Here is a 17,611-nt window from a genome sequence, read left to right as displayed (position 1 = left end):
GTGGGAGCCAAGCCACCTTTAAATAGCTTTGGAGTGTGTGCTGGGCCACCAGTTCCGTCCCACCCGCCTTGGCCAGAGCTGGCTGCGAAAGCCCAATCTGCGCCGAGGTCTGTGTGTCTGCCGCGTCCTTCCTGTGTGTGGGCACGTGAGGCTGGCTGTGTCCCCCAAGCTCTGGACCCAAGCTAGGAAGCTGCTCCGGCTCCTTGAGAAAGGAGGGAGGCCCTTGCTGGTCTCCTGCACGGTGCGCTGCAGGGGGCCCTGGCAGGCCTGGGGTCCACCCTGGCTGCTGTGCTTGCCCGGGCAGCTTACCTATGTGGCAGTTGTACATCCAGATGCGGTGGCCGTCATAGCGGGTCCTGCACTTCATGATGTTGTTGGTGTAGTCAGACTCCGCAACCTCGTAGTTGGGGTTAATGACAACCTGGGGGATAGTCAGGTCAGACTGGCTGCCGAGTCCTGCCTCTGCCCCCCGCCACCCCCGGCCCAGGGCCCAGCCGGGCCCAGTCCTGCCTCCAGTGCTGCAAGGCAAGCGGGCACAGGACTGGCCAGAGCTGAGGTCCGGGAGGCAGAGGAGTGAGGCGTCCATGCACTGCTGTCTGTCTCAGTGGCATTCACCCCAGCCTCCACCAGAGGCAGCCTTCAGGAAGGGCTCTCCTCTCCTGGCTGCCCTGGGAGGCCAGCAGTCAGCAGAGAGGCAGGAGTTGGGGCCTGGGGGTGGGGGAGGCACACAGGACAGCCTGGAAAGAATAGAAGGGAGCTGGGGAGCAGGATGTGCAGAGAAAGGGAGGAGATGAGGACGGGCGCTGTGGGAAGTTGGAGAAGGGCTGCCCTGAGCAGTGGAGCCTGGACGCTACTCCCGGTGGGGTGACTTGGAACAGTCCCTCCTGCTGTCCGGGCCTGGGTGTTGCTCTGGGCTGCCCCTGAGCCCTCCCGGCTCCACCAGTCCAAGGGCCTGGGATCTGCTGGAGACTGCACCCCCTTGCACCCCTTCCTCTGATCTCCCCAGCTAAAGGGGCGGGGCCTAAAAGAGCAGGACTAGGGAGGGTCATCGTTGAGAGAAGGTTTCTGTAGGTGGACAGAAAAGGGAGATTGGAGGTGAGGAGCCCAGCAAAAAGCAAAAGGGGAGGGGAAGGGGAAGAGATAGAAGCTGCACCTGGGCATATGGGGGACAGATCTCAGATTTTTCCTTGAGGACATGGCAGGGTGTGAGGGGGCCGTGCTGCTTTGGGCCTGTGGGGCACGGGAGCAGCACCCAACCAGGTAAGGTTCTAGTCCCCAAGGTCTGGTCCGGTCCCCAAAGACCCTTCCCCCCAGGAGGGCTTAGGCATGACCCTTTGGCAGGCCGGCCGAGCCTCCCAGAGGTGCTGCGGGAGACAGAGCTGGCACAGACGCAGCCTGGTGCCGCCTTCCGGGGCAGAGTCTGGCCCTGCCAGCCACACCTGCCCTAGGCTATGTCCCACTCGACTATTGACCTTGTCTCTTCTGCCAAGGCTGGTAACTGTCCTACTTTGGGGTGGCCTTCCACTTCTTTTACCTCTTTCTACCCAATGGCCTTTGTTGTGCCCTGTCCTCTGCCCCCAGACTGTGCATGGCTCAGAGCACCATGCAAACGACCCCGAGCACTGAGGCCTGTGCTCAACCCCCCTATGGGGGCCCTGCCACACCCCCCATAGCTGTGCCCTCAGGGAGCAGGTGAAGCTTGGGTTCCTCTCAGGGGCCACCAGGGCCAGCTCAGTGAGCGTGGGGATGGGGGTGGGGGCTGAGAGGTACGGTCTCCACTATCCCATCTGGCTTTCACTCTATGATTCTAAATCTCACGAGGACTTATGGTTCATGGCTCCGGCCTCTGAGCCTTGGCCCCACAGGACCCTCTGCCTGCAGCCACGTGGTCCCGGCCTGGCTTTCCTGGCCAGGTGCAGCATTACTGATGTCTGCACGAGGTCCGTGTGAGAATGCAGAGGGCTGGGGCTCCCACCCAACTACAGTTCTGTTCCTACCCAGAGGGAAATTTTCTTTTTCATTAATCAGAGGCATTCACTTGCCCATAATGAGTAAATGTGTGGTTTGCCCGGCCACACTGGCAGCACTGGTGCGGGGCTCTGCAGGGCCTGGCCTGCCAGCAGTTCTCAATGAGCTGTAGTTGCTCCATAGGTGGTGTTTGTCAGGACACAATGCACAACGACACACATTCGCCCAGCCAAGTGACTGCCAGCCTCAAACCCGAGCTGCCCTCCATGGTGTACGTGCACAGCGACACAGATGTTCATTCTTTAAAATGCAGAGCACTCTGCTCTTTGGTTGGGCCTCTCCAAGTCTGCGGTTTGGCCCTTGTGGGTGGAAAAGTGCTTGGCTGTCTGATTTCTAGCCTCTGAAATTGCCCAGGGAAGCTTTAAAAGCCCTTTTGTGGTCACTTCCCTGCAGGTGTCGGTTCATCCCAGGGCTGTCTATAGGGTAGGGACCGTGGGCCAGGCCCTGAGCTGGCTGAAGGGCCCCTTGGGAAGCCTTTCAAGGCACAATGACACCTTTCTGGCCCCCTACTTTGCCACCCATGGGGCAGGCTGGAAAGCAAGACGGGTGGGGATGTGAGAAAAATGAGAGGGTGCGAGGACGCCCCTGCGGGCACACCTGCACCTGTGCGCCCCGTCTTCCCCACCAGGCAGGGGCCATGTGCAGGACAGTGGGAGGCTGAGGCTCCCTGGTTCCTCCCCAGGGCTGGCTTTCCACCCAGACAGAGTGAGTGGAAGCCCTGGCCAGTGCCCTACACCGTCACTGGACAGATGACCTCTGGTGCCAGCCATTCGACTGCTATCGATCCACCTCCCTGCACTGAGAACTAACCCCTCTGCAGGCTCTTTTATATGGGGAGAGGCGAGGCATGGACACGTGTGAGCGACTGCCTTTTCTGAGGTCGCTTTCAGACTTGACAGCACAGGCCGAGGCAGGGTGAGGGTGGCAGCAGCGATCTCGGTGGAGGTGGTGAGGCCACAGCTCTGAAGGAAGCAAAAGGTGCAGATGGCCTTCCACAGGTCTTCCTGCACCTGTGGGACCAACTGCTGGCCTGAGGACCAAACCTGGCTGCAGATGCCTTTGATCTGAGAGCACCAGAGCTTAAGTGCATTGAGTCCACTGTCTCAGGAGGTCTGCAGTCCCCCTGCCCCTGCCCCGGCCTGCGTGCCTCACAGACTCAGGCTGCCTGACTGACTGCATGGGCCTCTGGGGCAGGACCCCCGCACTTCGGACAACCTGGCCTCTATGCACCTGTCCTGGGCTTGGGCACCCACAGAAAAGGGGCTGCCCCCCCACCAGCTGGGAAAGAGACCGCTCCTCCCACCAGCAGGGGCCTGGAACTTCTCCCCATGCCCCTCACCTGGAAAAGGTACTCTCCCGGAGGCACGTCAGTGATGTCCACCCACTGGCAGTCGATGTCGTGGCGGTACACATCCCAGCAGCCCATGGTGATGCCCTGCTCGCCAAAGTTGGCACACTCGTAACTCTTCTGGACGTCTGCAGGCAGGTGCGGAGGGAGTGCGTCACCACGTACCCATGGTGCCTCTGCCCTCTGTGCCACTCTCCCCACAAAGGACCCCAGACAGCCCTGCTGATGGGTGACATCCCCAGACCCACCCTCAGCGTCTCTCTTCCTTCCCCATGCCCCCACCCTCAGCTTGATCAGGGCCCAGCAGCTACTGCGGAGTGTGGTGTCTGATCCTCTCTCCCTTGCTCTATTTTCTACACACATCCCAGCCCTCCTTTCAGACCCAGGCACGGTCCCCTCCTCCACGAAGCCTTCCTTGACCACTCTGGCCTACCTGGCCCGTCTGAGGAATCATCAGCCTGAGAATGAAGCTGTGGCATTATTTGTTTAGCTTCATTCAGGTTTATGTTGTCTTTCTCTGGACAATCAACACTTGGATCTGGGCTCGGGTCCGGTTTCTCGGCCTGACCTGACTGGGCCAGCCACCTGTATAGCACGCAGTAGGTGCTACTCAAAACCCATTTGCTATGCGGTTTCATGCCATACAGTGGCCGTCACATTTACTGAGAGGCTGCCACTCTAAGCAATGTTGGGTCCTACTCTAAGCACTGGGCATACTGAGAAAAACTCTGTGCCTTCCCTCAAGGAACTCTAGTCTTGTGGCGATAGCAGGTGTGCCCACAGGTGATCACAGAACAGGTGGGATACTGTCAGCAGAGTGCTGCCTCTGCCTGGGGGAGCAGAGAGAGTCTGGGAACTGCAGAGGGGCTCCTTGAGCTTGAACTTGAAGGGTAAGAGGCTGAGGGGCAGGGGCACTTGGCCTTGGGACATAAGAAGAATGGCCGTGGCAGCCAGAGAGGGAGGGGACTCTGTGTCTGGTCCAAGGGTTTGGGCCTTACCAGGGAGACTGCGTGGCCCCACCAGTCCCCATCAGCATAACTCTTGGTGGGGGTCCCGGCCTTGCCCACACCCTCAGCCCGGAGTGTGGCCATGGACGTTCCCACAGAGAAAGGTCATGCTGGAGAGTCAGCAGTGGCCAGAGTGGCAGTGTCCAGCATCAGACCTGGGCTCTGGGATGGGTGGGCACCACTGTTAGAGCATCTGAGTCCCTCTGCAGCCCCTCAGCACTCCCCGCAAAGATACCTCCTTCACATTCGGTGTCCTCCAAGCAGAAGCTGGCCTTGTGGCCCTCTGCCACCTTGGTGCCATTGAGGTTCAGGAGATCGTAGTAGGTGAACACTTCCATGCTGTGGTAGTGCCTGGGGCGAGAGGCAGGGCGGGGGGTCAGTCTGGGCAGCAGCTGCCACCTACAAGCCACTGCCTGGGTAGCAATTGGCTTCTGAGGACACCTTGAGTCATGTGGTCCAAAGGGGCGGCCGGTGGGAGAGGAGGGGGTGATGAACGAGGTGGTCCCGAGGTGCTCGCCTGGCCTCCAGAGTGGAGCAGCAGCCCACCTTCTGAGACCTTGGCTCCCCGGTCAGCTCCACAGGAACAACACTGTGCGGAAGGCGGAGTGTGGGAGGGGCCGGTGCAGGGATGGGCACAGGGCCAGCACACAGTCCGCTCCGTAAGTAACGGTATCTGTACCGAGTGCTTCCACTGACCCTCCTGCGAGCTGTGATGGCTCTCACGGCCCACTCGCCAATGTCTTTGGAAAACTTTTTAAAGTGGGAATGTTGTAGAGAGGGAAAGAGAAGGGAACAGGGAGCATCTGTGGAGTAGGGGGAGAGGCCGAGGAGCGGGCACCAGGCTGACCCATGCACAGGCAGGCAGGAGGCTGGAACAGACGGGGGCAGGGGTGTCAGCCATGGCCGGAGGGAAGTCTGCTCCTCGATGGAGCGGATGGGAAAGGCAGGGAGGACCGCTCTGGAGGCCCGCGGGAAGGGGCGAAGCAGAGGCCAGAGCGTTTGTGCAGCCCGGCTGATTGTTTATATGACGGCAGTTTCTTCACTGCTCAAAGCGGGGGCGGAGAGAACCCAGCAGATCCTGGGAAAGTGATGCATTTGGCTCAGAATACACAGGGGCACCTGGCTGCGGTGGGGCCGTCCTCAGCTGCCACGCGTGTGTCACAGGCCTGTACCTACGGATCACACCTGTCTCTCTCATTACAGGGGACATTTGGGAAATGGGGAAAACGAAGGCAGGGTACCTTGGTGTGGGAGCAGAATCACCTGTTTTGTTTATGCGTGACCTGAGTTGTCGCCTCAGGGAAGAGGGAATGATGCAGTAGGAGAAACTGCCAATACCTACGACAGGGCTTGTGACAGAGGGGTCCTTGGAACCTGTCAACTCCCTCCTTATCACCGATCCTCCCTGTAGTAACAAGAGGAGTGTTTTCATTACTACTGCCACCACTGCCGTGCCTGTGATTAGCCCCAGGCCCAGGGCAGCTCCCTCGCTTCCCGGGCCTCCCTTGGTTGTCTCGGGCTCCCTCTGCTGGAATATGCAGTAGGACGGAGGGAAGAGGTGAATGAATGAAAAGGGTAGGTTTTCAGAGAGGAAATTAGAAGTTCTTTTCCTCTTCTTCCCATGTTTGCCTTGGCTAAAAATAATGTCGTAAGTTCTACGCTGGGCTTTTTCCAGCTCACTCAGGTTTCCGGGTACAATGATGCCGAGCCGGGGGCCACCGAGAACATTCACAAGGGACGTATTTTGTGGCGGCTGAAGTGATGATGTTGAAGGAGTCTCTTGGTTTCTCGAAGGAGCAAGATGAGGCATGAGGTCTGACTCATCGCCCAAACCGTGTCTGCCTCTTTCAGAGAACAGCTTCTGTTACCATGTTTACCAGCTGGACAGACTGAAGAGAAATAGGTTTATGTTCCCTTGTCTAAACAACGCCGACGGAGGCCACAGACAAACTGCTGTGAGACTGACCTCCCACCCCCTCCGCTTCCTGCAAACTTGATTTAGGAGTCGCCACAGCACTTCAGTTTTCCCTGCGAACACCGGGAATCAAAGGGCTGGTTGGAGCCTCCCAGTTCTAGCTCTCGACAGTCCTGGGCCTCCCCGCTGCCCTCTCCAGGGTGTGTGGCATCACCCCCCAGCGGCACGTCTCCCTCCCTTGGAGCCCAGGGTCCCCCCCCTGCACTCCCTTCCTGTGCCACTCCACCCCTGTACCCCAGGGAAGGTGGGAGGCACATCCTGGTGACTCCTCTCTCCAGGATGCGGTGGGCTGTCTGGACCTTTGGAAGTTTAAGAGGGGGACTGATCCCTGGGGCAGAGACAGGACGACTTCACTGGGGAAAAAATGCCAGAGCACCAAGGAGACTGACACTTGAAGGAGGTCATTCACTGTGATCTGGACAAAGGAAGGACTTCATCTGGAAGATTCTAGAGCCCCACATTTGAGGACCTGGTACTCGTGGAGGAAGACAGTGAGGGACGCACACTCCATGACAGACAAAACCAGACCAGAGAAAGGCGAGAGGCTTGAGTATATTCTTTGCTAGCTCAGGTCACTGGGGACCTAAACAGAACTTAGTGAGAGAATCAGTGCACGTCGTAGAGAAGATGTTTCGCTCCCCGTCTTTCCCACACCTGCCCCCATCCCATGCCCCTCACCCCCTGTGCCTCCCCTGCCTCTGGGATGGAGGTCCTGGCCGGCGCTCAGCTCTGGGGGAACAGTGGTCCTGTCCCCATGGCAGGGCATGACCCAGTCTCAGGAGGTGCTGCCACATGGGCAGGGGCCCTTCTGCACACTCCATCCTGCCTCCCTGAGGTTCTAGGCAGCCCCACAGCTGGAACAAAGGCCCACATGTGTGACAAGGGCCTGCACTTGGCTCATAGAGGCCACAGCACATTTTTGGGGGCTTTCACCCAGCACTTCTCTGCACAGCAGGGAGGCAGGGTGGAGTGAACAAAAGCCTCCCCTTTGTGGCAAAGCCCTCCCTGACTCATAGGGCTGGCACTGGGCTGGATGGGAAATCTGGGAACCATCCTCAGCATCATCCCTGCTGCTCCAGCCTCCCTGCTGCTCCAGCTCCCAGCCGCTCTCCCAGAGGCTGCAGGGTGGGCGGGCCAGCCCCGCGACACCGCTTTGTGTGCTGGTGCATGTCTGTGCCCGGCTTCACGTGGCCTGTCAAAGCTGGGGCATGATACACCAGGTGCGCAGGTTTGGCCCCTCTCCTCGGGGACACAAGAAGCAGGAGAGGACCTTATCAAGACCATCCACCAAGGATACCGGGTATGAGAGAGAATGACACGGGGTCTGTCCTTGCCTGCTCGCCAAGGAGACGCCCAAGTCAGTCCATCTCTGTGTCATTTTGGGGCTTTCAAAGAACATAGCTCTGTTCCTCACTGTAGCACCAATCGCATTGGGGAGGGGGTAGTTTTCCTCATTTGCACTAATTCGAGCCAGGGTTCTCAGCTTTGGCTACACAGATGGGCTCAGAATCTGCTGAACCAGGATGTTAAGTATCCCAGAATAAATTTTTTCTGAGTGGAGGAAGGGCCAGCTTTCATCAGATCCCCAAAGGTACCCAGTCGAGTTCTGGGGCCAGGCGTCCTGTTGGAATGTCCTCCCACAGAGCCCGGAGGAGTCCCCAGGGCTCTGGAGGCTGGGCGGGGGCTCTCATGCTCCCTGGGACGCTCGGGTCACAGGTCCTCAGTTACAGACCAGCAGGGGAGGTCTGAGGGGACACATGCTCAGCCACATACTCCTTCCCACACAGCCCTCCCACACCATTTACTGGAACATCTGTAAGCCAAGACATAAAATAGGCCACAGGAAAAGCAGGGCGGACGATCAGAAGAAGCTTCCATAGTGTCACCATGTGTATTCTCAGAGGACAGCCCATTCGTGGGAGAGCAAGCGTATGTCACACAGAGACTCCTACCAAGTAATGTCTGGGTGGACTGCCTAGTGTGGGGCAGAGACGCAATTACCTTCTACTTATAGACACTCTGCTGGCGGCAGCCCCCCCGCACGCCTAGGCTGCCCCCAGCTGCTCCCCAGGAAGCCAGGCACCACTGTGGTCACGACTTTCCTTTCACCCTCAGCTTCCACCCTGCAGAAGATTGAACTGCTTCTGCACAAAGAGCAAACATTTTTTTGGCTAATGAGCACTTTCGGAACACACAGAGAGTATTATAAAGGAAACTTAGCACCCTGAAGTTCTACCACGGTCTTGTTCAACACGAGTTGAACAAGTGTACCCCCAAACTGAGTCAAATGGGTCAAGGCCATCCCATGGCTGTCCCATGATAAAGCAGCCGGAGAGATTTGTGACAGAGGGTCAGCAGAGGCGACAGACACAGTGGGCACGGGGGGCTCAGACAGGCCTGAGTCGGTTTCCTCACCCACCAAAGTGAGGGTGCCCCATGTCTGGCACTTAGAGGGGATCAAGAAATGTTCGTTCTTGTGCCCCTAACAGCGATCCCCACATTTTTGAGCAGGGAAGAGGCCAACAGATGAGCTAGACGGGGGTGTCTCAGACTGTGATGGTCACACAGGTACCTGGTGACCTTTTTAAATCACAGATTCCAACACGAAGTCGGCCCCAGGCCCTGGGGTGCCGGCTAACAGCAGGTGCACCAGCCCATGGCTTTGCTTCGAGAAGCTGGACCAGGTGCAAAGCTCTGGTGTGCAGCTGGAAGTGTGAGCACAGGGACGGGCGCCCACTGGACCAGCTCCGTGGACCCTGGGGGCCTCCCTCCCTTCCCTTGCAAGAGTGCGCTCGTTTCTGTTTTCAGCTCGGGTCTGGGCAGGGAAAGGTGAAGAAGCAGGGGCCACACGTTCTGGATCAGAGTAGGAATCCAGGCAAAGAATAAGTGGGAAGGCTGGAGACGAAGGGGGTGGCTTCTGTTGGCTCCAGCTGGGGCGGGCTCTGTGTTCCTGCCCAGGATTTATAGCCCTGGGATCAGATCCACAAACTGAGGCCTGGAAGGGACAGGAGAGGTCCTGGGTGATGTGGCCCGGCTGCCTGGAGTCACACAGCTGCTCAGAGGCACAGTGCGCTTGAGAGACCAGGCTTCATGACTCCTGGGGCTAGAACACTTGCCCTCAAACCCACTGTCTTTCTAGAAATATTTTAAATGCATCCTGGTACTTAAAGTATATTTTTAAATGACCTCAGAGTCCAATCATACAGAACTTCCAAGTGCCCTACAGAGCACTAATTCCCTGTGGACACACTTGGAAACCCTAGACAAAGTTTGTTCTCTAATGTGAGAGGCTCAGGGAGGGACAGGGGGCCAGGGCAGCTGTGGTGGAGAAGGGCGGGCCAGCTCACAGACTCCTTCCAGCTCAGGGAAACCCTGCCCCTGGACCGTGTGGCCTCTGTAAGTGACCCTGTGATTCTCAGTCCCATCTGGGCCCTGCAGAACACTGGGCTGAGACAGCTTGGGGACGATGGAAGGGAGGCCTTACCTGTGGCAGTCGTGCCAGATCCACGCATGGCGGCCATTCTTGGGCCGGAAGTCGGACTGGCCGTTGTTGTGGATCTGGGAGGAAAAGCGCAGCAGCCGCCGGTAGCCTGTCCTGGGGTCCGTCTGGGCGGCCGAGGCCGAGAGGCAGCTCTCCTCCATGGCACACTGGAGCATGAACATGGGCCGGTCCTCCAGGTAGGTGGTCTGCTGCACGATCTCCGCACTGAGGACCAGGTCGGGGGCGGCTGTGGAGGGCGGCACGGTGCTCAGGCCAGATGTGAGGCCCCTCACACCTGCCCAAGTCCTTGACTTCTGATCGCTGAACTGGGGCAACCTTCCCCGCCCACCATCCCCCATCCCTCACTGGAATAAGTACTGCCTTCTGGAATTGGCTCATGATCTCCCTCTCAAGGCCACCTTCGTTCGGGGATGCCACCCCAAATTCCTCTTCCCCTTCTCTGGGTGTCCCTTGGACACCCCTGCAGGTATCAAGGCAAAACTCTGGAAATGGTGAGATCCAGGTGACAGGTACAGGAGGATTCCCTCTATCATCTTCACTACTTCTGAGTCGCTTGAGACTCTCCATGATAAACACCAACCAATAACAAGGACAATGGTGAATAATAACAATGCTCTCTCCACCCAGGAAGAGAATCCTCTTAACTCCTTGGGCTGACTCTTCTGGGAGCGATAAAGATCTATTTTTCAATGTGGATGATGCTGTATGTAGATTTGTAGTCTGCTTATACTGTTTCCCTTTCAAATCTACCTTGACGCATTTCCTCGTTAATCAATGTCCATTACCACATTCATTACATCTCTACATATTTAATTCATAACCTTAGCCCATACATTGGTTGCGTGGAATTTTCCCCAGTTAAAGATGAAGCTGCAATAAACATCCTGTAGTAAATCTGTGTATACACCTTGCGTGCTTTCTCTGGAGTGTATTCCCTTCAGTGAAACTGCCGAGAGGAAGAGCTGCAGTTTTCCAGGCTCCGATGCTCACTTTACTGCCGATTCCCTGAACAGGTTGTTCTGGTTTCCACTCACACTTGCTCTAGGGCTGAGTTTTCAAAGGGCATCTTTTAAACAGGATGGATTTACTCCATTAGCACATTGCACATAGCAGGTGTTTAAAGAAATTACTGATGGCTACAATCTGTATTGACTGTAAAATTGTATTAGGATTCACTTCTTTACAAAAAGACTATATGTTTCCCTTTATGAGGGAGATTCCGTTGAACATTTCTAGTACATGCCATTTCACATAAAATAGATGAATTATTTACAAGGTCCATCTATCCTTTATTTTCTGACAAGTTGCTTATAAGTTTTGGAAGAGCATGTGGAAGGGCAGACAGGTGGGTGTGGGGCTGGGGGTGAAGACAGGAACTGGGGGCTCCCATGGGCTGGGAACCCCTTCCTCTTGGAGGACACACACCAGGAGTTGTGCTGGGTGTTCCAGGCACTTTAAGAGAGGGGCTGAGAGTCTCTCATTCATTGTACACTAGGCAGCCCTCTGTGGACAGCCCTCTGCTTACTGAGAGGAGGCCAGCTCTGCCTGCAGCTCAGAGTCTTAACATAGTGGGGCCCGCACTTGGCCGGCCCCTGGGCTGTGCTTTTAGGACCTGCCGTGAGACAGGGCTCTGGCCTCCTTAAGATCTGGGACGTCCACCAGAAGCCCATCAGAGGCACGCCTTCATGCACCCACTTGCCAAGCGTTAGGATGGAACTGCTAAACAAGGCAGCCCTCATGCTCTCGCGGGAGAGACGGACAGAAGCAGCGTTAAGTGGTCACAACTGTGGCCAGAGCTTGGAGGAGAAATGGAGGATATGCTGGGGACTATAAGGAGGGCACCCAGTCTGAGGAAGTCAGGGAAGACCCCCTTGGAGGCAGTCACCTTCTAGCTGTTCCCTGGAGGATGAGTGGAGATTAGAGGAAATAACTCTAAGGTGGGGTGGGGTGGTAAGAAGAGCATTTCAGGCAAAATGAGTAGCACAGGGCAGGTCCTTGAGGTGTAAAGTGGTCTGGACAGTTAAGGAGGGTGGGGGGTAGAAGGCCACCTGGAACGAGTTTGGGTACCGTGAGCCCTGTGGGCGAGTTTGGGCAGGGCTTGAACTGAGGTGAGTGCACATGGGAGGCAGATGGCCGACTATGGCTCAGGGAGGGGCGGGAGCTGAGGGCACGTGTCACTGGGGACCCAGTGAGGAGCCTGCAGTGAGGCAGCGTGGGACACAGGCACGGAACACAGGCGCGGACAGTGGAGTGGAGGGCAGTGGAAGGACTTGAAAGACCACAGAAAGGTAGAAATCAAGGTGGAGTAAATATGAAAGTAATGAGAGAGAGATGGGGGGGACTCGCAGATTTAGGGCATGTGAAATGGCTGGGTCAGGAAAGGTAATTAATTGCAAGGGGATGCCTAAACATATGGCTTTATGTCTCTGAATAAAGCATTAAGTCATATCAGTGTTTCTGGTCCAAATGGCTACTGCCTCCTGCAGACTCCGAGTGATGCCATCAGCCTAAGCCGAGGGTTTCTCTGAGCAACAGCCCCTTGAAGCTCATTTCGGGCCCGGCGGGAGGAGTTTGTGCGGGGCACTGCTTATCTAGCAACTCGAGGTCCTCACAGTAAATTTCCTTCAAGCTCCTCTTGACTCATGAGTTTGCTACTATCTCATGGATACTGTGAATTGTATTAATGAACAGTTTTCCTCTTTCCTTTGGCTGCTAGGAAGCTCACTGTGAAATTTACAACCTCTTGGCAGTAAATGTATGAGACTCTATAGTACATATTTTTAATTCAACTCTCTTGGATCCATTTGTAGCCACTAACTTTCTGCCCATAACTACTTTCTTTTCACCTGCTTTAATTTTATGCTATCTTGAATTCTATTTAGGTTTATGTCATCTCAATATCCTTTTAGAAAAAATGGTCCATTACAAATATAAATAAGTTAATGAAAATAAATGGTCCATTTCCCCCTTTGCCAAGAAAAGGCCCCTGAGAGCAGTGGGACTGGTTCTCTGTGCCAGGGTGTATTTCCCCGGGGGCTGGTAAAGATGAGGAACTTGTCCCTCTTCTCAGACAGGACGCAGCATCGTGGGGGGTCTGCCCGAGCAGCCAGTGCTGGCACCCAGAGTCCTGCCTCACGGGGTTAGGACGTGCTGTGGGAGTGCAGAAGGGGCTGATGGGAGACTTGACCTGGCTGAGCTCAAGGGTTCATCTTCTCCCTAGTTCTCCGTGATGGTGAATGACAGTGCACCACTGTCTATCAAGCACCTGCATATAGTCATTGTCATACTTGGTTTTCAGTTTCTAGACAAAACGACGATGACTACACATCACAGCAGCTAACTAGCTTTCCTGAGATCAGCAGTAAGTGGCCGGCAGGGTCTGGTCTCAGGGGGCTGGGCCAGACCCTGGGCCTCTCCTGCCTCCCTGATGTCGGAGGGAGTGGTTTTGTACGGCCAGAGGTGGGGGCGTGGAGCCCAGGGGTCAGGAGAGTGGCACGCCCACAGGCTGTCCCGGTCCTCTCGTGGCCTGGAAGGGACACTTCACCAGCTGGGCCATTCTGAACCCCGGGGAGGCCCCCCTTTCTGTATTTTCGGTCTCTCTAGAGGGCCTGGGGTTCCCAGGAAGCTAAATCGTCTCGAGGGCCTGAAACAGAAAAGGAGCTGGAGCAGAGCGGCAGGAAGAAAGCAGGCTGGCGTGCACCGGGCACCGGGCACCGGGCACGGGCTGCATGGCTCACTCACCTTGGAACCGTCCTCTGAGGAAGTGTTCTGCTCACCACTCACTGCTAAGAACAGGAGTTCTCAGCCACTAACCTGCTCAAGGTCGCTTAAGTCGTCTACAGCAACCCTGGGACTGGAACCCGAGGCCCCCAGACACCCGGTTGCTCTCCTGCTTTCTTCCAGCCCCACCCCACCCCGACCCCAGCCACTATCACGCATCGTTCCATGGTTGGGGTTGGGGTTGGGGGGTATCCCTTTTGCCGTTTGCACCCAACTTCTCACTCGAGAATTAACCTCTGCTCTCCCCTTTTGCTCAGCTCATGGTGAAGGCCTCAGGGCCTTGCGAGGAAGGAATAACCAGGGGGCTCTGGCCCCTTCCTGGAGCCTGGCGAGGACGGTGGACAAGACCCCCTGGGACTCTCACTTTCTGAGCAGGCAACTCCAGCCCCATACTGCATTCTGCCCTGGGGGCAGGCCACATCCTCATCATGGCGACAGTGTGCCAGGGACAGCTCCGTTCCAGAGCACTTCACTCCGCTCATGACCACTTTGTTGGCATTGCTGTTTTCGTGCCAATACCAGGTCTCCTGGAGAATCGACAAAAGAAATGGTCAGCATATCACCTTGAGTGGTCACTTTCTCATAGTCTACAAATGTTCAGCCTCATAAAAGTCTCAAAGCTTTATGATTCCATTTTGCAGACGGAGACAGCTAGGGCACAGAGAATCATTTACCCAAATTGTACAGTTTGTTAGTGGCAGAACAAGTGAGAATCAAGGTCTTCTGACAGTGAGACTGGGGTTCTGTTGCCTACCCCACCGAGCGCTCCACTGCTCTGGAGAGCTTTGGTCAAATAGCTGTTCATTGTTGTGGGTCAGAAATGGCAGGTACCTGCAACCTTCACTGCCACTGACTCATCCTGAGCCCAGGGCAGACATTACTAATCAAACACAGCACTTCTCCTCTGAGCCTCTGACCTCAGAATCCTTCTCAACACAGTGCTCCATGAAGACACTAGTAAGTGATCAGAATTGGCACAAGAGACAAAATTTATTCACATATGGTAGTAGTTAAATTGATATCTATACATCCTACTGGTTATTTCCCTAGAGAACCTGACTATACATCCCTTACCTCTGAAGGGACAGAGGCCTTGTCCTCAGTGACAGATATCAGCTGTGGGCCCGGCTGAGACCCAGATTCCTTAGGAGTGAGCTGACAAGAAACAAAAACAGCTGGGCAGCCAATATGCTATAGCGAGCACTGGTTTTCTGCTCTCTGGAGAGAAATGGAGAGGACCCTGGCTTGTCATAAGCAGTATCGGCAGAGACGCTGTGTACCCTGGGCAGCCGGCTCCCCGAGGCTGTGGGCAGCGGTGTCAGCAGACACAGGGAAGCATGTGCTCGGAATGTGCTGCTTACCGTGCACCTGGCAGGCACTGAGGCCCAGCAACACTGCTGGGGTCCCTCCAGGTCTCACCCTTAGAAACCTCTTCCCAAGCAGGGCCACCCGGGGAACAGGAGCTGGAGGCAGGGTTAGCAAAGCAAGGCCCAGGGTGGGGGTCGGGGGAGGTCCTCCAGCTGTTTTCCTGCTCTGTGAGAAGCTGGGGAAGGTGTTTAAAGCCAGGATCCTGTGGACCTGGGATTCAGTCCACACCACAGGGGAAAAACTGAGGCCTGGAAAGGTGGGTCTTTGTGCCGTGGGCCGTCGGGAGCACAGCTGGGTACGGGTTCTGAGCCTCTGTCTCTTGCTCCCCTCCCCCCAACTCGGCCTCTTTCTGACCCTGTTCTACCCTGTGGGTGTCTGTTCCCACATAGTCCAGGGGCCAGAGGGAATAACTGTTTTATCCTCACCCGAGGACATGCCCACCAATTCCAGAGAGAGGGGAAGGGAGGGAGAGAGAGGGGAGAGAAATATTGATCGGTTGCCTCCCCTGTGTGCTTTCACCTGACACCAAATCCACAACCCACACCTGTGCTCTGACTGGGAATTGAACCCGTGACCCTTTGGTTCACGTGGTGACGCCCAACCAACTGAGCCACACTGGTCAGGGCAGAGGGAATCATTTTTTAAACCAAACGCTACTTGTTTCTCTTCTGCCTTTCAGTGGGGGCAGGAGCTTGGCTGCCCTCAGCTGAGTCACTGCCTTTGAGGAAGGGACCTGGGTGAGGAGGGCTCAGCTCCTGTGACAAGGGTTCTGGATGGGCTTAGAAATGTAGCAGCTGATCAGCGGGAGAATGCAAGAGCGTGGCCTGCCGCCGGGAACACATTCTGGACAGAGGGGCCTCCAAGGGAGCAAGCTGAGGCGTACGGCATGTTGGGCCTCGGCCTGGGCAGTCTCTACTGCCCCGTAGGACTGAGCTGCTTCCTTCTGCAAAGGACACATCAGGACACCCCAAGATTAGCCCGTGTCCGAGGATGAGTCCCAGTGCACAAAGCTGAGTGGACTGATCTTCATTCTGCAACAAGGAGACAAGGAGGGTGTGTGTGTGTGTGTGTGTGTGTGTGTGTGTGTACACGCAGGCATGTGTGTCTGTTTAATCTGTATCCGAGGACTCAGAGTTGGGAAGGGCAGAAGTGAAGCCAGGATGTAGTTCCTGCCTCCCAGTCCCCAGCCCTTTGCTCTCCTCGTCCTGAGCAGCTGGGGAAGGTCCATGGAAGACAGCGGGTGGAGGGTGGCTGAATAGAGGTTGGCAGGATCAGACTAGATGGAGGGGCCTGAGCCCAGGACTTCTCACCTGGAAGGCATTGCTGGCGAACCCCAGGCCCAGCTGCCTGCAGACCACCATGGCCTCCACGATGCCCCAGCTCTCGCCGCACACCGTCCCCCATACAAGGGACCCGTTCCTCTCCACCAGCGCCTCCACCCGGCCCTCGTAAGGGTTCCGGCCCCCGTGCAGGCGCAGCTGTGGACAGAAAGGTAGGCACGGTTACCAAGGGGGGGCTGGAGAGGAGCAGTCCCACTGTAGTGCCATCAGTCCCAATTCTCCCTAGTCACGAGGTCCTGCCTGGGACACGGTCAGATTCAATAGCATCACTGAGAGCCTACTGTGTGCTGGCAGCGTGCCCAGCCTGCTCTTACATATCAGGTCCCGGCACCCTGGGGACCTAAAGCCTAGGTAGCTGGAAGGCCCACAGACCGTCACTGAGTACCACAGCAGAATCTGCCTCTGCTCTCCATGAGGTCCCCAGTGGGGGCCTGCTCTTAGAATCAGACACTTGGTAGGATGTGCCCAGGGCCTCTGAAATGTCAGAATTCCCCAGATTGCTTCCTGGGCCCTCTTCTTGCCACACCCTCTGCTTGGCTGGTCCCAGCTCCTGACCTCATCTCCTCCCGCAGCGCCCCTGCCATCCTCTCCACCCAGAGCTCTCTGCCAGAGACCCAGAGAGCCAACTGCCTACTGGATAACTACACTTGGCACCTCTGAAACCCCTACTCAGAATTTGTCCTCTCTTCTCTCTCCACCCAAACTTGTGCTGTCTCTCCCCCTCGTTCCCTGTGTCAGCTAAAGTCACTACCATCTCCCCGGGGCAGCCAACTTTTTATAAAAGGCCAGCTGGTGAATATCTTAGGCTTTGTGGGCTGTGTGTCCGCTGTTGTAAGCATTCAGTTCTGCCATGTAGTGTGCAAGCAGTCACAGATGCCATATCAATGACTGGGTGTGGCTGTGTCCCAATAACACTGTATTTACAAACACAGGCAGAGGGATGGCTTTGGCCTGCAATCTGTGGTCTGCTCATGCCTACTCCATTCTGTCATACAAGTCAGAAATCTGGAACCATCCTCAGCATCATCCCCCTCTCATCGCCCACATCCTGGTGGATTTTATCCCCCAAGTCTCTCGCCAACCCACCCACTTCCCTCCCTTTCCCCCAGGCACCTCTGTCTCTGGCCTCTACTCTTGCCTTCATCCCCTTCAAAGGGAAGAGAGAGCCCTGTTCGTTAATGTAATTCACAGTATCCAGGAGATGGAAGCAAGCCCATGAATCCAGAGAAGCCCATTCTCTGGACTCAGAAGGCAGAGGCATTT

The 17,611-nt window shown here is 56.2% G+C and overlaps 1 protein-coding gene across 2 annotated transcripts in view; it reads right to left on the bottom strand.

The window, feature by feature from the left end:
• Positions 1–17,611, bottom strand: part of LOXL2 (lysyl oxidase like 2) — a 94,292-nt gene that overhangs the window by 2,784 nt on the left and 73,897 nt on the right. For both annotated transcript variants that reach the window (XM_037152680.2, XM_037152681.2), the window contains exons 8-13: positions 16,319–16,486; positions 14,005–14,167; positions 9,843–10,086; positions 4,619–4,734; positions 3,368–3,504; positions 310–421 (exon numbers count right to left, since the gene is read on the bottom strand). In XM_037152680.2, coding sequence (XP_037008575.2) covers positions 310–421; positions 3,368–3,504; positions 4,619–4,734; positions 9,843–10,086; positions 14,005–14,167; positions 16,319–16,486 — 940 coding nt within the window. The remainder of the gene's footprint in view (positions 1–309; positions 422–3,367; positions 3,505–4,618; positions 4,735–9,842; positions 10,087–14,004; positions 14,168–16,318; positions 16,487–17,611) is intronic.

Source organism: Artibeus jamaicensis, unplaced genomic scaffold (genome assembly GCF_021234435.1).
Source record: "Artibeus jamaicensis isolate MK-2021 breed Jamaican fruit bat unplaced genomic scaffold, CSHL_Jam_final contig_477, whole genome shotgun sequence".
Taxonomy (NCBI): domain Eukaryota; kingdom Metazoa; phylum Chordata; class Mammalia; order Chiroptera; family Phyllostomidae; genus Artibeus; species Artibeus jamaicensis.
The sequence above is the reverse complement of the archived record's forward strand: the minus strand, read 5'-3'. Positions and strand labels throughout refer to the sequence as shown.